The sequence below is a fragment of the Eretmochelys imbricata genome, chromosome 24 (assembly GCF_965152235.1).
Source record: "Eretmochelys imbricata isolate rEreImb1 chromosome 24, rEreImb1.hap1, whole genome shotgun sequence".
NCBI lineage: Eukaryota > Metazoa > Chordata > Testudines > Cheloniidae > Eretmochelys > Eretmochelys imbricata.
This window is the reverse complement of record NC_135595.1, coordinates 9,116,003-9,132,845: the sequence shown is the minus strand read 5'-3', so window position 1 is coordinate 9,132,845 and position 16,843 is coordinate 9,116,003. Positions and strand designations below refer to the sequence as shown.

At 46.9% G+C, this 16,843-nt stretch overlaps 1 protein-coding gene across 1 annotated transcript in view; it reads right to left on the bottom strand.

Moving 5' to 3' along the window:
• The window catches only part of PI4KB (phosphatidylinositol 4-kinase beta), a 57,697-nt gene extending 41,196 nt beyond the window's left edge, over positions 1 to 16,501 (bottom strand). Inside the window, exons 1-3 of the mRNA XM_077840888.1 lie at positions 16,416 to 16,501; positions 13,749 to 13,871; positions 2,530 to 3,499 (exon numbers count right to left, since the gene is read on the bottom strand). Of these exons, the coding sequence (XP_077697014.1) occupies positions 2,530 to 3,471 (942 nt within the window). The 5' untranslated portion in view covers positions 3,472 to 3,499; positions 13,749 to 13,871; positions 16,416 to 16,501. The remainder of the gene's footprint in view (positions 1 to 2,529; positions 3,500 to 13,748; positions 13,872 to 16,415) is intronic.
• Between the last annotated feature and the right edge of the window lie 342 nt (positions 16,502 to 16,843).

Genomic DNA, 16,843 nt, shown 5'->3' with positions numbered 1-16,843 from the left:
TTCAGCTGACATAATTAATACTTCATGTTTCTGTAGAGCCTCTTTCTTAAAGGCTCACAAAAAACCTCTCTCAAGTTCTATATATACAAGAATTACACAGCCCCCTCTGGCACTGCATAACAGAGGGGATGGGGATCATTAGCAAAGGATGTCAGCTAAACTCCCTGCTGTTACAGAAACAACCACAAGATCTTTAGTGTCTAGACAGAGCAGAGAGCAACTTGGTTGTCTATTATTCAGAGGAGACCTTGAAAAACAGGCATACACCCAGAGAAAGTTGCACAGAATTAAATTTATCTGTCTTGGAAAGACCAAGGGCTGAGTCAGCCCTGCTGTGATTTGAACCTGTGGAGTAATGTATAGGTGTAACAAGCCTAATTCTCTGCCAGCTAAACCATCCCTTTTGGTTAGATGATTCGCTACCCCAAGAGAGTATTTCAACTGCTTGAGTTAAGACAGAGGAAGTGATGCATTGCTTCTCTCCAATTTGTTGAGCACAGCTCACAGATCTGCACTCTTAACACCTCAATTCCCTGTCCTCTCACCCTCTAACACTGTAGTACTGGAAATAAGTACTGCACTACTCATTACCTTGGTTTCCAAAAGAACATGTGGAGAAAACATCAAGGTCATTTGAAAGCAATGTAATAAAGCTCAGATTACCAGATTTTTCCTTTCCTTTCCCTTCCCTCCCTCAAAAACCAAGGGTACAGCTTTATCCTTTTGTTCTGAAAGACTATCTGCCAGACCTGTGAAATGGATGTAGGGGAGTCTAGATTCCTTTTGTAAGAAATGCAGCTCAAGCATCAGAAATAAACACAGTATCTGGCAAACAGATAAAGCACTCTGTGGAGGCAACAATATGATTGCAAAGGCTATACAAAATCCATGTCTACATGCATAACTTTTCTACACTTAAAAATAACCAGTGTCATCCAGCTAGTCACAAGGCCTGAGAGCGCCATTCAGGTCTGGAAGAAGTATGACATGGGAAAATGTACATGTGCATGCAAGTTTGATTTAGTCCTTATTTAACGCTGCTTAGCATTAAACTGCATTAACGCTAGACACTGCAAATTGACATTGCCTCACACACAGCCCAACCTTTCCAGCATAACACAGTTTGGGTTCCCTCTGCTTTATGGCTGGGAGGAAAAGGAGGACCGATTAAAAGGAGGTCTCATTACAACAGGCAATTTGTGGAACAAGAAAGTCAGCCAATATAAAAATGCCATGGCTCTCTTCTCAAAAGCAAGGGCATTTGCATCAGACATTCATTTTGGACAGTGAATGGGGACTAGACCTGGTGGAGTTGTCTGGGCTTATCTGCACAGAGGCTGTTTTGTTTTGCACAGGATTATTTTTTAATACCTCGATGGAATCCTCCTCAGAGGTGACTATGAGGGGCAGCCACTGTGTGCTGAAATCGGGGGTCTTCCCTTCCCCTGCCTGATGCATTCAGCTACAGGTGAATTCCCACCAATCTTGGATATTAACAACCCCCTGTTCTGAATCTCTCTGCAACTCCTTCCTTGATGCAAATGACAGAGATGGGGAATGAAAGTTCAGCAGAGGCTTGAAATATTCATTCTGTGCTTTGCATCAAGGCTGCAATTTCACACCAATGTCCCTCCCAGGATGAGCTCCCAGGGTAACCAATAGCAAGCCCTAATGCACCAATTCAAAACAAAAACTCCAGCTGTATTTTACAGATGTGCTGATCATATTTATTAACCAATTTATTAGCGAAAAGACTGATCATTGAGAGACTCATTCCTATGAACAATGGTCATGAGACCACCTACAGTAACTATAACTAATGGGTGCAAAGCATTTCTGTATATATCTGCTAAATGTACAGGGCACTTCCTTCCTTTACAGGAGCAAGCCTAGCTCAGGCTCAGAGCTGGGAAATAGGAGCCTGGGTTCTATTCTTAACTCTAGCACTAAATCACCATGTAACTTAGCTACCTACTTAGATGTGCCCATTCTTGTTGAATTGGAACATTTCAAACAATAAGGAGTTTATCTTTCCCAGAATCTTTTAAGGTAGGAAACAGTTGTCTCCCTTTGTACAGACAGCAAAATGACGATGAAGATTAAATTGTGATACAGGAAATCTGTGGCTTAGAAACTGAACCCAGAGCTCCTGAATCCCAGTCCACTACCATAACCATAAGGTCATCCTTCCTTTCCTAGCTTCCCCATCAGTAAAGTGGGGGAACAATACTCACCTATCTTTGTAAAGGCACCTGTAGGACCCTCAGAGAAAAGGCATTAGAGAAGAAGTGCAAAGTATTTTTTTTTATTACAATAGAGAGTTCCTGCACGAATGGGCTCTACGTTTTCCAGCCATGGCTACAGCACATAATGCCACTTTTCTTGGGGGAAAAAAATAAATGAAATTTACATCATTTGCACTGGTTAACATAAAAATCTCTAGCAGAGAAACAGTTATGAGATGAGGCCCAAAGGCACATATCCTGTTGTGGACACACGCTTCACAGACAAAAGAGACTCCAACATTACCTCATCCTCGCTCTCGACTTTGGGATTGCTGGCGGTCCGTTTCAGATTGCTGCTCAGGCTGATGCTAGCTGTGGCGTCCGACTTGGACCGCTGGTGAGTCCTTTTGGAAGGTGACAACCCCATGTCGGGCGCCGGGCTCAGAGACGGCAGCTCCCTCTTTTTGTGAGCTGGCTTCAACTCATCAGAGAGGATGAGCTTCCGCAGCTTGGTCCCACGGGAGTGTCGCTGAGTTGAGATGTGCATGTCTGAGGAGTAGGCGCCCAGCAGCAGAGCACACTGGAGGGAAAAGTTGATGCTTTGCCGACAGCGGTGCACAATGTAGGGTTTGATAGCATCGCCAACATCTTCATCCATATGGATGTACATGTTTAGAAGCTGTGGCAGGTAGAAGTCCACATCCTCGTTCCTAAAGCAAAACAACCTATTTCCAATATAAGCTTGTACCCCTGGCTCCTTTGAATTGTACAAGTATGAAATGGCCATGGAGATATCAAAGAGTTTGGATTCAAAGAGCCGGAGCAGCCAGGACTGCTTAGCTGAGTTGTTCTTTTGCCGCCTCCGGGCGCTTTTCACTGTGTTGGCCATGGTCTCGTCCTCCTCCTGGATCCTGGAAGGCGCGCCAGCTGGGTCGTCCAAGCATTTGATTTCACAGCCATCTCCGATGTCTCCATTGGCTAGTTCCAGGTTGGTCCGTGGAGCACTCTCCATTTCGTTGCAATCATCCGATTTAGCCACGCTGTCTGAGGAGACCCCATGCATCAGCTTGACCTTCTCCAGGACCTCTTCACAGGCTTTCTTCGCCACCTCAGGGTCGATAACCGCCAACTCCCCAACGCCTTCTCTGATGACGCTGAGAGGAGTCCCTCCATTTCCCTGCAGCACTGGGCCGGATGACTGATCCAACGCTGTCCCAGGGGCTGCATCTACAATAGCGTCACCCATAGCAGTGGCAGGTCTTCACGCTTCAAAGCTGAAAGGAAAGCAATGTGAAAGGTAGTCATTTTGGGAAGGGGAGAGAGATCATCTGCCTATTAACCTGCTGCAGAGCCTACTAGGTGCACTCTTTTTGGGATGTGCCTCAGAAGATATTTAAAGTTGAGACAAACTGGTGTGAACATTTTTTGACTAGGGTCTTGTCTGCATAGGAATGGCATGCACATTGGTGCAACAACAATAGGGAAAACCTCTAGTATATGCACAACTTACAGCACTGAGGCTTATCTTGAAATAGATCACATTTGGCCTTTAGACTCCTTCTCAAGGCCCTTTCTACCCAGCCTTGATTTGCAAAAAGCAAAAGAAAATAACCAGGAAACTCTTTATACCTCACACTAAAGGAATTTTGCAAGGTTATGTAGCCATTAATGGGATTATGGCTTTATACGCCAAGCTGGGTGTATCCAATGCGCTTTGTTCATAACTAGAATGTAATAAATCCCTCCCGGCTCCGCTTTTATCATTTTAATTTCCCCTTGTGACAGATTAATATGTAGCGCTTACCTAGCACTTTGAAAGTTAAGTCGCCTGACACTCCTGGGAGGTAGGTAAGTGTTATCCCTTTATTACATTGAGAAATAGAGACTACGTGACGTGCCAGAACTACAATTAGAACAAGAATTCCTGCTCCAAGCCTCATACTCAGATGTCTGGGCTATGCCCCGCCCCCTGCAATTCACACTCATTTTTCAACAACATATCCTACTATGGTCAGCCAGAAATAAGGAAACCCAGTGCCAAGTGGAAATATCTTTTTTTAAACTGACATTCCTCTCAATAAAAGTTTGTTATTGCAGTTCTGACCACTTTTCTTTCCTTGCTTTTCTGTACAGGAAGATAGCTCACAATCACCATACAACACCACCACCTTTTTCAAATGCATAAGTATTTCAGTAGGATTCCTATTTCCCGCTCTCTCCCAGTCACTTCCAAACCCAGTAGAATTATTTGCTGTGGAAAGAGATCACTGAACAGTTTTCAGCCTATCCATTTCCAATCTGACCCCAACTCCATATTTACAGCCTACAAAATCCTTACTGGCATGGCACATGGCCTAGGACAAGAGACTTCCCTGCTAATTTAATTACTTGGTTTATGTATTTATTTCTAAGAGTGAATACCATGTTTATCTGCTAATCCATGACATAAACCACGTCCGGGCAACCAATCACATGGTTACTTCCACATGCTGCCAGAAGATCTATTCTTCTTCTTCCCCACCCACATTTAAGAAAAAAGCCATTGCTATTTGTAGAGTCAGAAAATAATCCTGAAACAAATTAATGAGAGCGCCTTAAGTTAATTTTCATAAGGCAGATTCTTTACTGTAACTGTCCAACCAAAGCTCAACATCTAAGGCAGAGGTAGTCTATTTTTTGTCAAGGCCCAAATTTCTTGGTCAAGATATAGTCAAGGTCCAGACTCCAGAGAAAATAATAATAATAAAAAAAACTATAATGATAATAGTACGTAAATAAAAAAATTTTGGGGATCTGTTCAAAAGGATATAGCGGTCTGGATTTTCCCAAGTCTAAGGGATGAAAGAGAGATCCAGTGCTGCGCCATTAGCATCGCGGGAACTTTCTGTACCTCCATTTCCCCATCTGTGTAATGGGAATATCTACTCACATCCCATGGCTATTGGGAAGATTTTCTATCTAAGGTACTTATTAGGTCCCCTTGTATCTGAGTTCAGTCTCACAGTCTGCATTTATCCTCAACACCCACAAGGTAGAGAAGAACTTGTCTTCTCATTTTACAGATAGGGAACTGAGGTACAGAGAAGCTAAGAGACCCTTAAAGTCAGTCTGGAGCAGAGCAGGGACTTGAATGCAGGTCTTCAAGTCCTAGGCTAGTACCCTAACAACTGGACCATCCTCTTCTCATTTACATTCCTATCTTGTTGTCCTCAGCTTGCCATGATGAGAGAGGAGGAATGAATTAATCAGCAAAAATATCCAAGAGTTTCTTTTCAAATACTGGAATTGAATATGAGTAATATAGCAATGCTTAGCCATTAACTTCTCTATTTCTGTAAAATGAAGATTTTCTCTTCTAACCGAAGAACTGCTTTAGTTCTAACTTCTGGGTAAATGAAGTCTGACCAAATCTCAGCAAGGTCCTATCAATCTTTCTAGGCATTTGAAGCGATGTAACTACAGCTTTCACCCTTCTGCACAGAAATAACATACACAGCATTTGTAAGTTACTTTTCCTTTGTGTGTCCCATTTCCTTTGGTGCCTACCCCACATGCTTTGAACATTTGTGGTAATTAGATCCTAACCACCCGGAAAACACAAGAAAGTTATTATCCCTCCTTAATTAGCTCTGCTTTGCCCCATGAAAACTCAACACTACCAATTCCCTTGTCCATGTGAGTTCTTCCTCTATATTTCAACAAAGGTCTATGACTGTAGTACAAAAGCAGGTACAGGGTATTGCAGTTTGCCTACAACTGGGGGAAGCCATTCCATGGGATCTCTACAAGCTGGAATCCTTAAAATGCTAACATCAAGCCAACTGGAATGACAAACACCAACTAATAAAAAAAAATCAACTGTGGCATTTGTTAAAGCCCAACCCTAGATCATCAGTCACACGCCAAGTGCAAAAGTACCTTTTATACCATGCTAACCAGCCATCCCTGACTAATATAACAATCTAACATACAATCACAGAGGGCTTTTATAGTCCCAGACTCTCGGGGGAGCGGGGGGGGGGGGGGGTTTGATGCAGAAAAATGCTTTTGACAAGTTTCTTGTTAGGTTGCAGATGGAAAATATTATAGGGATCCAATTAAACTACTGTTTTCCCACTCGCTTATTTTAAGCTTAAGTATACGAATGCTAAGAAGGAAGCATGGCCATGGGGTTAAGTCTATGGATGGAGACTGAAGATCTGAGTTTAGTTCCCAGCTGTGTGTGACCCTGAGCAAATCACTTCATCTCCCTGTGTTTCAGTCCCCCTCCATCTCCCTCCCCCTAATGTCCAAAAAGCTATCTTGTCTATTAGAGTAAAATACACCATCTAGCAACAGGTTCAGATAAGGAAGCAACTCCATGGTCTGATTTCTACACCCTTTCAGCAGCACCTCCTTCCCCAAATCATAAGATTAAAGGTTAAAGGGTCATAAAAGTGAGAGGTGTGCATGCTCAGTGGACCCTATTAGAAATAGAAATATTTAAGATTTTCTCTTCAATTTATTCAAACTGCCCAGAACACCTGTGTCATGTTCCAGAATCATTAGAGACAATAAAACAATCACACTGAAATGCTAAGCTATAAAACCCCCTTAAAGCTTCCATGACTTGGGCTACTGCACCCCCAGTGTCATCTAGAACAGCTTTATACATGCAGTCTAGATTCCCATCAAGGCACATGAGGGCTTCCACCACTGTGTAAATCTCAAAATGCAGCAGCTGCAAAGCCCAGAAGAATTCCCCAAATCCTTTATCACCCCCACACACCCAAAAGCCTTCCCTTTGGGAAGCAATGCTTGCTCAGGAACAACGCAACAAGAGGTGCTGCTTATAAGTGGTGCTAAATCAGCAACAAAAGGAGAAAGATGGCGAGAGACTTGCAACCGCTCAGTGGCTTCAGCTGGGATTAGAGAGCCATCAGAACCAAATGCAACACACAGGCCTACTGGGTCTGCTCCCCATGGCAGTTCTAGCACTGGAACCAGTGCAGGGCATTTCTTTAGTTCTTAGAACTATGGTTTAAAGCCAGGATTGTCTAACCTCTTTCTGTATCTCCCTGACACAATCTAGATCAACCATCCCCGCACCTGGTTATTCAGTGATTTGTCTGGGTCAGTTTGGAGAAAGCCAAAGAAACATCTCCCTCTCTAAAAGCTCCATAACATCCCAATCAGAGAATGCATTCTCTGCCTTCATCCTCCTCTATATTTTTCTGTGGATCTCAACAGTTGGTTAAACATATTACAATGTGCTATTTACTTCTGTTTGCAGCTTTCAGACCTCAGTTTAGCTCCTCCATTCTAAATCACTGTGCTCATTAGGATAACAAGCCCACCAGCTATACACAAAGAAGCAATATAATCTAGAAAGCAGCCAGAGCTGAATTCTTGTGGTTCCTACTTCACCCACAATTTCGACCTGGTGGAACTCCACAGATGTCAGCGATTTAACACAAAAGAAAGGAAAGTGCCCAATGAATATAGAATTTCATACATGAAGCTGTGAAGAGTTAAAGCTCTTGAAGTGCATTGTTTTTTGTGACTCCTTGTAAGCGCTTAGGGAGACCTAATGGAACAGAGTGATTGCATTTTAAAAAATGTCCCAGTCCTGCCTGCCTTGAATAAAGACTGTTAGCACTGTAGCATTAGGACTGGCAAGCAAACAGGAATACTGGATGGAGAGTCAATAAGACATCTGGTCTCTATTACACTATGTTGCTTTTCGTTTTCCTCAGCATTCATGATTTACTGCATCTCATTCCAGCTCCAGATATTTTTCAGAACACACTAATCGAGCTGGGGAGGGGGGGAATAAAGCAATTTCAATATGCACTGAATCAAGACTTCATTTTCAACTCTGCCACTATATAGACCACTATATAGACTCTCTGCATTGCCACTGCACTTTTCAGTGGATCACAAAGTGCTTTACAAATATTAACCCTTGCAACTTTCCCCCTGAAGAGGCTATTCTTACTTTTAAAAGTGGGAAACCGAGGCACAGAGGGAAAGTGACTAGACCAAGATCACATAGGGAAGCTGTAGCAGAATGCTATAAGCAGCATTTAAACAAAGACCATGATAAATTCTTCTTATCGGAGAATGTATCTTCCTCTGCCTAGTATGAAATTCCTTTAGTAGGAGAAAAATTCTTCTCTCGGCATCAGCACAGATGGATTGCCATCCATTTTCACACCTGGCTGAACTGGATTAAACCTGAACACGACATACATATCTCATCCATTCAAAAGCCAGACATGCTCAAGGGACAAATTGTGCCCTTAAGGCTGCACCCTGTTCTACAACAAAACATTTTCTGTGCTTTTTTTTTTCCCCCACAAACTGTACTCACAAAAAATGTAGCTTGGCAGAATTTGATTTTTATCCTTTCATAATTTCAAAGGGTAACACTGATCTTTACTTTTAAGCATTTTTTTTCCTTACTTTTATCAATTTAAAATTTTCACAAAACTGAGTTTTAAACATTTTTTTCCCCAATTTTCATTTATTTAAATGTTCACAATTTGTGGGAAATTATGGGTGATCAGACAATTACTTAACAACAGTAGATGCTGAGATTCAAAAAGTCACAGCTTTATAATTGTTAAAACACAAAATGACATCACACATCAAATAATACTAAGTAAAGAGCCTTAAATCAAACTCTCAAAGCTCTCAAGCAGCATTTTACCTACTCTGTCTAGCTGTCAATCTCTATCATCATCGATGGAAATATTTTTTCCATCAGTTTTGGTGCGTACGATTAAATCAACATGTTCCAATAAAAATCTAACCCTTCCAAGCCTAAGAATAAATTTAAATAATAAATAGCAGAGGGAGAGCAAGATTAAGAGGCACAAGGAGGAGAGGAGATGTTTTTCAGTTGAGATTTTGTGCAAGATGGGAAGTCAGTGAGGCGGAGAGATGAAGGGAGGCTATTCTGGGGGCCAGGAGACACACAGAGGAAAGACTTTGCACACCAACGGTGGTAGTGTGAATGGGCAGAGGAGGCTAGTATTAAGAGTCTTGATCCTGCCTCTGGCCCTGATCCAGCAAAGCACTTAAGTACAGGCTTAATTTATCAAACTCTTTGGCCACTGGGTTCCAGGCAGCCACCTCCTCGTTTCTGTATCTGACTTACATCCCAACTGGTGTTACAATATGGGGTCCTACCCAGAGTGTGACCCATGTTATGACACCTATAAGGTCCAGGCTAGACGCTGAAATTAGGACCATGGCTACCTGGAACTGGCTGCATTGTGTGAATTCCCAAGTTTATTCCTTACCTCTATAAATCCGCAGAAAAGAAGGACAGACTCTCCCACAATACCCAATGCAGCACAGTTTGCTGTGGTGCTAAGAACCACGGGATGTGCCCATGAGAGAGAGGTAGAGCCAGTAATGGCACCCAGGAGTCCTGAGTCCCAGTCTCCTGCTCTAACTACTAGCCTGCACTCCAGGAAGTACGATGTAAAAACATAGGACAGGAACAGTAAAGGATGGACTGTCAATGAGTACTCAGGGACTCCTTAATATAGGAATCATAGTCGATGTGTCCTTCTGAGCCTTTGTGGTGTGCCACGGCAAGGTCAAAGGAAACCTGTAGTTGATAGATCTGTGGACACCATGTAAAATTAATCCAGCTATTTTCCCACTGAATCAATAGGGTCACCACATACATGCATCAAAGCAGTACACCAAAACTCTAATGCACCTGCCCAGTAGCTGCTTTTCTCAATCAATAATTGCGCGGGGGTTTTATGCTCTATTGTAGGAGCCAGACAGAGTATCAGCTAAAGAGACTGCTCACCAATGGCTTGATCCCACTTAGATACTCAGCACCAAGTACCTCATTTCAGCACAAGCACAGTGGCTGGTTTTGCAAGTCGGCACTAATAATGCACTACGTGGACCACAAATCAGGACAGAGCTCCAAATAGTTTGACAAGTGGGCTGAAGTTTCTGCTACAGTCTGACCTCATAAAAATGCTCGGGTTAGAAGCATTTGACATCTCTTCACGGTTCTGCAAGGTTTCATTTTATGCTGAATTTGATTCAGCCAACTCTGCATTACTTAAATAGTAACAAGTCTGGGGCTCATGTGACCAGGACGAGGCATTACTCCTAAATTTGGATTAAAACGGATCTACTCTGCAGGGTATGCCACAAGGAATAATGACAAATGATCTCAAAGACATTATAGAAATGACTAAGAAATTGCTGCTCCACAGTCACATGAGGGATACAGGCTAGCAGTAAACTCCTTGTACAAAGACCTCTGCACCCAAAATCTCTGTTAATAGCAAACTACTAATGCTTCGTCCTTCTGTAGCACTTTTCAGAGGACTGAGGCCCTTTATTCATTTAGCTTCCCTACCCCACTCTGAAGAAAAGATCCCATGCTGGAGTGGAGAAACGGAGGCAACCTGACCAAGATCACAAAGGAAGCCACATCTCGTGACTTGCAGATCTGTACCATAAAACCATACTTCCTTCATTCCCTCTCCACGAGTTCTAACTTGTGATGAAAAATAATTAAATCCAGTGACTTATTTTTAAAATTAATTTTTCCATAATAAAAAAATGTTGTGGTCTGATTTTCAGAGGTACTGCACTACCCCAGCTCTCTCAGTGCTCAACGAGAGCTGCAAGGGCTCAACTCCTTTGGAAATGGGACCTTAATGTCCAGACTAAGCAAAATTATGAACAAGTCAGATCATCTCACAAGGCAGAGTTTGAGACCCACCATAAACATATTTAACTGCAGCAGCAATTCTATCAACTTGCTACTCTCAAAAACACTTCAACAATAATTTGCTCTTCTCTAGCTCCTTCATCTCCAAGTACTTTGCAAACATTAATCACCAACCTCTTTTTAACAGAGATAAATCAAAGCCTGGTCTACACAAAGTTAGGCTGACCCAGCTATGCTGCTATGGGGTATGAAAAATCCACAGCCCTCAGCAACTGTCACTAATAACTCTAGGGTACACTGTGCTACATCAATGGAAGAATACCACCTCTCGGGGAGGTGGATTACCTACGCTGACGGGAGAACCCTTCCTGTCAGCATAGATAGTGTCTACGCTGCAGCTGTGCTGCTGTAGCTTTTCAAGTGTAGACAAGCCCTAAGGTACAGTGGTGTAATCTGGTCTGGCAATTCCTATCTAGAGCAGCAGCCTGTCTCCAACAATGATCAATACCAAGCGTTTCAGAGGTAGAAACCCTGCAGCAGGTAGTTATGGGCTAAGTTTCCTGTAAGCTGTGCAGCTGCATGGCATCCTTCTTAGCACCACACAGGTGCTCAGGGAACCCGCCCAGGGACTTACCATGGCCGAAGTGCGCCCGGCCCCAACTCAGCCACAACTGGGGCGCCCTGACCCAGCCCTGCCACCATGCCCCTCCCCTGGCCCGAACATAGACACAGCCCAGATCTGCCAGGGGAGGGGCACCTATCCTGTGACCCCAGCCCAGGAGCTGCTGCGGTGGGGAGAGGTATCTCTCCCCCCTAGCCCAGGTGCTGCTGCGGGGAGTCCTCTCTCCCCACCATAGCTCCGAGCACCCTCCTGCACCCCAACCCCTTCATCCCCGGCCCCACCCCAGAGCCCGCACCCCAGCCAGAGCCCTCACACCCCTGCACTCCAACCCTCTGCCCCAGCCCTGAGCCCCCTCCCACACTCCAAACCCCTCAGCCCCACCCCCACCACATGAATTTTGCTATGTGCACCAATATGAAGGTGATGTGTCACACATCACTTCCATATTGGTGCACATAACAAAATTCATTCTGCACATTCAGCCTGCCCCAAGGGAGTTTCCTCCTAGCCCCCCAATAGTTAGAAGATTGTTTATGCCCTGAAGCTTGAAGTTTATAACCCTTCCAAAGCTCTTGCATGTATATATATATTTATTATTTTAACAAGAATATCCTGAGTTATCAATATTTGAATTAAGAGGTGAAGTGACTTGCACAGAGTTAGTCCAAGAGCTGGGAAGAGAACCCAGTGGATCAAACTCCCAGTCCCCTGCTCTGACTGTTATAATGCCTCTGACAGGAATGGCTCATCTTTAGCTGTTCCAAACATGGAGACCTAAATTTAGCAGCAATCTAAGGACCACAGGACTGGAGTTTCTACTAAAGTCACATTCGGATTTCCAGAAGAGAAGTCAGTCTTATTACTGGAGTTTTCTATTTCCACCAAGTGGAAGCTGCAGTCTTAGGCCCTGGCCCTGCAGCTGGATCCACACAGGCAGATCCCCTGCACCCACGTGAACCACGGACTTCAATTATCATTACTAGATGTGGACCACAGTTAGCACAGAGGGCAATATAAATATAGCACATTGCCCAGCTCATAAAGCCAGAGTAGGTGAAATCTCTCAGCTTTCCTAAACATTAACAAAACCATTAAGACAAGAGAGCAGAATGACCTGAGAAGGGACTGGGAGTAAGGATTCCCTGGTCCCGTTCCCAGTTCTGCAACTGACTTGCTCTGTGACTTTGGGTAAATTATTTCACACAGCTGTTCCTCAAGTTTTACCATGTGTAGAATGCTTTGAGGTCCTCAGACCGAAGCTGCCATGAGAGTGCAAAGTATTACCTGTGTCTAGATACCAGAAGGTGAATGAATGGACTGGGCAATACATATTGACCATTTGATTGTAACGCCTACAGAACTATCAACTTGGAGCATCTTCTGCAGGAACAGGTCAGAAGAACATAAGAACAGCAATACTGGGTCAGACCAAAGGTCCATCTAACCCAGTATCCAGTCTTCTGACAGTGACCAATGTTAGGTGCCCCAGAGGGAATGAACAGAGGTAATCAGGTGATATCAGTGCTGCTGATATACTGTCTACCATGAAAATCTAATGTTAATAAAAACTGCCTCTGGGAAGGCCACTTGCCTAGCATATCAAATAATTTTTAAAATCCTTAAGTAGTTCTTTCAGGCATTTTTACAAAGCACAGGAAGGACAAGATGGCTCAATGGATTGGTTATGGGATACAAAACCCTCCACATCTAAGCTGTTCAGATTCAGCCCTGGTCATTAACAACTGAGAGATGTTACCTGAGGGCCGACAGAATGAGCTGGGGCGGGGGGGGGAGATGAGGTCTGAGTCCAGTTCCTAAAAATCTATTATCATATCAGAAAACGCAGCACTACAAGGATTTGCAGCAGATCAGTCAATGACTGACAAGAATACAGGCCTGTCAGGACTGACAAGTCATTATAATGGTTAATGTTGAGATCAGGATTAAAGCAAAGCATAGGAGATGCTTGTATTGCCACTGTCCATTCTGTACCTGTTAAAGGGATATTCACAGGACTTTGGTCTCTGGGCACCAAATCAATCCAGCATCTTTCACCAGCACCACCATCTGTTTCTCTCTCTCTCTCTCACACACACAATATATATATATATATATTTCTCAGAGATTATGAAGCATTTAAAACAGAAGGTCTGATTGCTTGGGGATAACGAATTACGAAACGACAATCCATCAGTCTGTTGCATACCTGGTGCAATCGTATCCAACACAGCAGCTTCTCCCTCCTTGAATGCATGCACACCAATATGATCGAGCTATTCATCTTTGACAATGCGGACTCAAGTGGATTCCCAGAGATGATTCTAATCAGCTGTTTGAAGGAGGGGAGAAAAAACGATGCTACTCAGGCATAAAAAGATTCCCTTGTAACTGAAATAGACCAAACAAGCCCTGGTTGCTGCTTGGCTGCATTCAATAACAATCCATAGCTGTTTGAATAATAAATACCAAACACGTGTAAGTCTGCAACCCAGTTGAAACCATGGACCCTGGAAAACCAACTTTGTCCATCCCCCAGTACACCCAGGGCAGAATCCCTCCTCCCCAGCTTTACAAGACAATTAAGGCTCCATCCAACCCTTTAAGTTTTCTCTTTTTCAAAAGAAGGTGAAATTTGGCTGCTGCAGTAAGAGACTGGTTACAAATCACATCAGAAAAAGGCGGGGCTAACCACATCACAGAGAACAAACTCTTCTGGAGTTCATAGGTCTGGGGGCGAGGGGGCAGAATTTATTCAAAGCAATAGCTAGAAATGCCAACACAAGAATCACCACTGCCTCTCCATCCCAGCAACTGGAAGGAAATTAAAGAGACACCAGAACAATTCCTGTCTCCAGTCCCAGCTTTGGGGAATTTCTTTTTGCCCTGGGCTGTTACTGTTAGTGGCATTTACTGGGGGAGAGACAGAAAAGACTTAGCACCAGCTATGCCACCATAAGGAATTACAAGCCCGTTCACTGAGTGGGAAGAAGGGGGGTAACCACATGAAGTGGGGGCCACCCCAGAAAAGAGAAGGATAAAATCCCTGGAAAACGGAGGTGGTTACACAAGGGCAGAGAAATTCAATCACTGGAAGAAGAATCCCAGAGAGGCTGCCTAGATAGAGGGAGGAAACTATAACTCCACAGGAGACAGTGCAGGAACTGGAGAATACCCCAGGAAGGGGAGTAAATGGGGTGGGGGGGGACAGGAGGGGTTAGTTATGAGGAAATCCCAACAAGGGACAGCTAAGCATGAGGGGCCTGGATGGCAGCCCCTGCAATGGGGAGAATAGGAGAGATTTCACTATGGGAGGAGGAGGCAGGGGGGCTCTCTTAGGAGCAACCTGGGGAAAAGGCTTCAGGATGTCCTAGTTGGGGAGGGGGGCAGCTGGAGGTGGGGCAGCACAGAGATTTCAAGAGTGGCAGCAACCTTGGAGTGAAGGTTGCATGAGGGGTCCACAGGGAGACACAGACATGGGGGGGGGGGGAGGAGAAGGAGGACGTTTTAGTGACCCCAATGGAATGGGTCCCACTGGGCAGGGGGAAGATGGAGGACCTATAAGGGGGACTCAAAGAGAGGAGACCAGGGGATGATGAGGGGCTCTAAGGGGAATGGAGGGGGATGGTTGTGGGGAAGGCTGAAGGGGGGGCTGTAGGGTGAACTGGAGGGGCGACAGAGTGGGGGAAGGGGACACCGAGTGAGGGGGGTGAGCAGGCTGGAGGAGGTGAGGAGAAGCTGGGGAATGAAGGGGGACCCTGGCGGGTGAGGACAGGGGGAGGCGAGAAGAATTTAAAAAGGAGATAAGGGGGAACTGGAGGGAGAAGGGGGAGGGGACCCAGAGAGGGAGGTGGGGAAAGTGGGGGGGGCAGGGGATCCAGCGGGGGGAGGGGAATGCTGTGAGGAGTGGGGAGCCCGGGGGGGTCCTCAGGATGTGCTGAGGGTGGCAGGGGACCCAGGGAGGGGGTTGGGGGAAGCGTGGGGCCAGGGACCCAACTGGGGGGTGAAGGTAAAGTGGGGGCCAGGGATCCAGCAGGGCGTTGGGGGGAAAGAAGGGGGCAAGGGACCCAGTGGGAGGGATGCTGTAAGGAGGGGGCCCGTGGGGGGGACTGAGAGGGGTTGGGGACCCAGCGGGGGAGGGCAGGGGAATACTGTGAGGAGGGGGCCCGAGGGGACCGAGCGGGGGGGGGCCGGGGACCCAGCGGTGGGGGAATACTGTGAGGAGGGGGCCCATGCGGGGACCAAGCGGGGGGGCCGGGGACCCAGCGGTGGGGGAATACTGTGAGGAGGGGGCCCATGCGGGGACCGAGCGGGGGGGCCGGGGACCCAGCGGTGGGGGAATACTGTGAGGAGGGGGCCCATGCGGGGACCGAGCGGGGGGGCCGGGGACCCAGCGGTGGGGCCAGGGACCCAGCGGTGGGGGGGCCGGGAATGCTGTGAGGAGGGGGCCCGAGGGGAGGAAGTGGGGGGCCGGGGACCCAGCGGGGGGGAATACTGTGAGGAGGGGGCTCGTGCGGGGACCGAGCGGGGGCGCCGGGGACCCAGCGGGGGGGGCAGGGGAATGCTGTGAGGAGGGGGCCCGAGGGGAGGAAGTGGGGGGCCGGGGCCCCAGCGGGGGGGAATACTGTGAGGAGGGGGCCCGAGGGGAGGAAGTGGGGGGCCGGGGCCCCAGCGGGGGGGAATACTGTGAGGAGGGGGCTCGTGGTGGGGGAAGTGCGGGGCGGGGGGCCCGTGGGGGGGCCAGAGGAATGACTGAGGGGGGCCGGGGACACAGCGGGAGGGGAAGTGGGGGGGCGCGAGGGGTCCCCAGTGGGAGTGGGGGAGCCCTGCGGGAGGAACTCCCCTCCCCCGCCGCGGAGCCCGCCCTGTCGCTCACCTGCCGGCGGGGGACGCGGCTCCCTCCCCAGCCGGGACCCGCCGGCAGCAGCCGCCGCAGCCTCCGCACAGCAGCAGGCCCCAGCTCCGGGGCTGCCCGCCGCGCCGCCTGAGGGGCCTTCACCCCCACCCCCACCACAGGGACGGGGAAAGGCGCCCCAAAAATTACCGCACCCCCAAGCCCCAGAGTCCCCTTGCCGCGCGCTCACGGCGGGGGGCCCTACCCTCCTCCTCGCGGGGGGGGGTGCTAGGACGCAAGGACCCCGGACACCTGTAGAAACCTATGCGCTCTGCAGGGGTGGCTACTTCATTGCCTGATCAGAAAGGGGCCCAGGCGAGTCCATGGCTTGGGCAGGCTGCAGCTGGGGCAGCCGCGGGGGAGCTGGGGGCGTTGAACAAGGGAAACAAACTTGCATGTGACATAAACGC